This window comes from Cebus imitator, unplaced genomic scaffold, assembly GCF_001604975.1.
Source record: "Cebus imitator isolate Cc_AM_T3 unplaced genomic scaffold, Cebus_imitator-1.0 Scaffold469, whole genome shotgun sequence".
Classification (NCBI taxonomy): Eukaryota; Metazoa; Chordata; class Mammalia; order Primates; family Cebidae; genus Cebus; species Cebus imitator.
The window spans coordinates 229,371-231,684 of NW_016107784.1; the positions used below are offsets into that span (position 1 = coordinate 229,371).

A 2,314-nucleotide genomic window follows, 5' to 3' on the forward strand; every position below is an offset into this window, starting at 1 on the left:
ATGCCACTCTACTCCAACCTAGGAGACAATGCGAGACTCTCAAAAAAAAAAAAAAAAAGGCAAACTTTGTCTCATATTCTCAAGGTCATACACAGTTCCTAGCTCACCATAGGTATCCAATAAGTGCTTCTTGGACAAATAAGTATTTAAATCTTCTCTCCAGTTGCTGTAAAACTAACCAAGGCTCTAAATTCTGCATCTGAAACACCTGGGAGGTTGTATAGACATGCAGATTCTCAACACCCATTTCAGACTTTGAATAAGAATTGGGTGGGGAGAATGAGGGGCAGGAACGGGGTTGGAGGATCTGCCGTTAATGGAAGACCTAGGTTATTTGGTGGGTGGTCGGTTTGGGAAACTCTTGGATGCCACTCACTGGTATCCTTTTATAAAGAATATAACAATTGTATATATTATTGTTCTGTATTCACAAATCAAGAATAACCTTTGCCAGGAGGTGCAAATAAGGGAAGCAGAATTCACAGGAAAACCAACCTCAAAATTTCCATACCCTGCCTGCTACACGGAAGACAGCAGGATGTGTAGACATGGGCTGAAGAGTGGGAGACTGAGCTCTGATTCTTCCCTGGCTTCTTTCATCTTAACTGAAGCACAGAGCAGTTGATTCAGAAAACAAAAACCTATTTCGAATCGTGACTTTGTTCTCGAACTAGCTATATGATCTTGAATAGATTACAGGTTACCTACTGTCTGAGCCTAATTTCCTTATTGTTAGAAACTTGATAAGAATATCTACCTTCCTTTCAGGATCGTGTGCTGGAATTAAATGAGATAAAATAAAAAAAATACCAGCACAAAGGCCATCAGTAATTGTCATTTCCTATTGTCCTTTCCTTTCTTCAGATCATTTCAGATGATTCTCTGGAAAACAGTCGCATTTCCTTACCTTGGTCTGGGAGAACACGAAGTACATTCCCACGGACGCCCAGCTCCTTTACGTAGCATAAGTCTTGGGAGACCCCAGTCGTCGCTGCTGCTTCGCGATCCAGGAAAATTTTCTTCAGGATATAAGGCACAGGTTGAAACTTCTGGGGTGAAGGTGCCTTATCTAAGTCCAGAAATTGGAGAAAGACATATTCTTGAAATTGGACTGCCTGGCCCAAAGCCAGAGTTAGCAGGAAGCTAAAAGCCAAATCTGGCAAGAAAGGAACCATGGCCTCCAGGACAGCTGTCAGGCCGGGGAGAGCTCCACTGCCAGACTGCCCAGCAATTCAGGTGCTGCTAATTTATCTGATGTAAGATAATCAAGTGTGAATTGCCCTCTTCCCAGCTCCTCAAAGGCCATTGGATGTGAAGACCGAATTTTTTTTTTCTCTCTTCTCTTGCTCTACTCTTCCAGGAAAAAGTTCACAAAGATCGCCAATGCATGGACATAAACTCTACAGCAATGTGAGGTTGTCAGCAGCAGACAGAGTGAAAAGGAGACATTTATTCATTTAACAGACAGTTATTAAGCATCTATTATGTGCAAGGTGCCGAGACTGGTGCTAGGAACACAGTAGTGAATAATTCATAGACTTGGACCGGGCACGGTGGCTCACGCCTGTAAATCCAAGCACTTTGGGGGCCAAGGTCGGCAGATCACCTGAGATTGGGAGTTCAAGACCAGCCTGACCAACATGGTGAAACCCCATCTTAAAAAAAAAAATTAAAATTAAAAAATACGGCCGGGCGCGGTGGCTCAAGCCTGCAATCCCAGCACTGTGGGAGGCCGAGGCGGGTGGATCACAAGGTCAAGAGATCGAGACCATCCTGATCAACATGGTGAAACCCCGTCTCTACTAAAACTGCAAAAAATTAGCTGGGCATGGTGGTGCGTGCCTGTAATCCCAGCTACTCAGGAGGCTGAGGCAGGAGAATTGCCTGAACCCAGGAGGCAGAGGTTGCGGTGAGCCAAGATCGCGCCATTGCACTCCAGCCTGGGTAACAAGAGCGAAACTCTGTCTCAAAAAAATAATAATAATAATTCATAGACTTATAATTCGTCATCTGCTTACACCAAGCTTGTCCAACCTGCTGCCCGGCCCGAGGACCACAGGCGGCACAGGATGGCTTTGAATGCACCCCAACACAAATTCATAAACTTTCTTAAAACACTATGAGACTAGCCGGGCGCGGTGGCTCAAGCCTGTAATCCCAGCACTTTGGGAGGCCGAGGCGGGTGGATCACAAGGTCAAGAGATCGAGACCACCCTGGTCAACATGGTGAAACCCCGTCTCTACTAAAACTACAAAAAATTAGCTGGGCATGGTGGCACGTGCCTGTAATCCCAGCTACATAGGAGGCTGAGGC

The 2,314-nt window shown here is 45.4% G+C and overlaps 1 protein-coding gene across 1 annotated transcript in view; it reads right to left on the reverse strand.

Annotated features, from left to right (window-relative positions):
• The window catches only part of GDF3 (growth differentiation factor 3), a 4,055-nt gene extending 2,825 nt beyond the window's left edge, over window positions 1-1,230 (reverse strand). The window contains exon 1 of the mRNA XM_017512296.2: window positions 908-1,230. Coding sequence (XP_017367785.1) covers window positions 908-1,175 — 268 coding nt within the window. The 5' untranslated portion in view covers window positions 1,176-1,230. The remainder of the gene's footprint in view (window positions 1-907) is intronic.
• Between the last annotated feature and the right edge of the window lie 1,084 nt (window positions 1,231-2,314).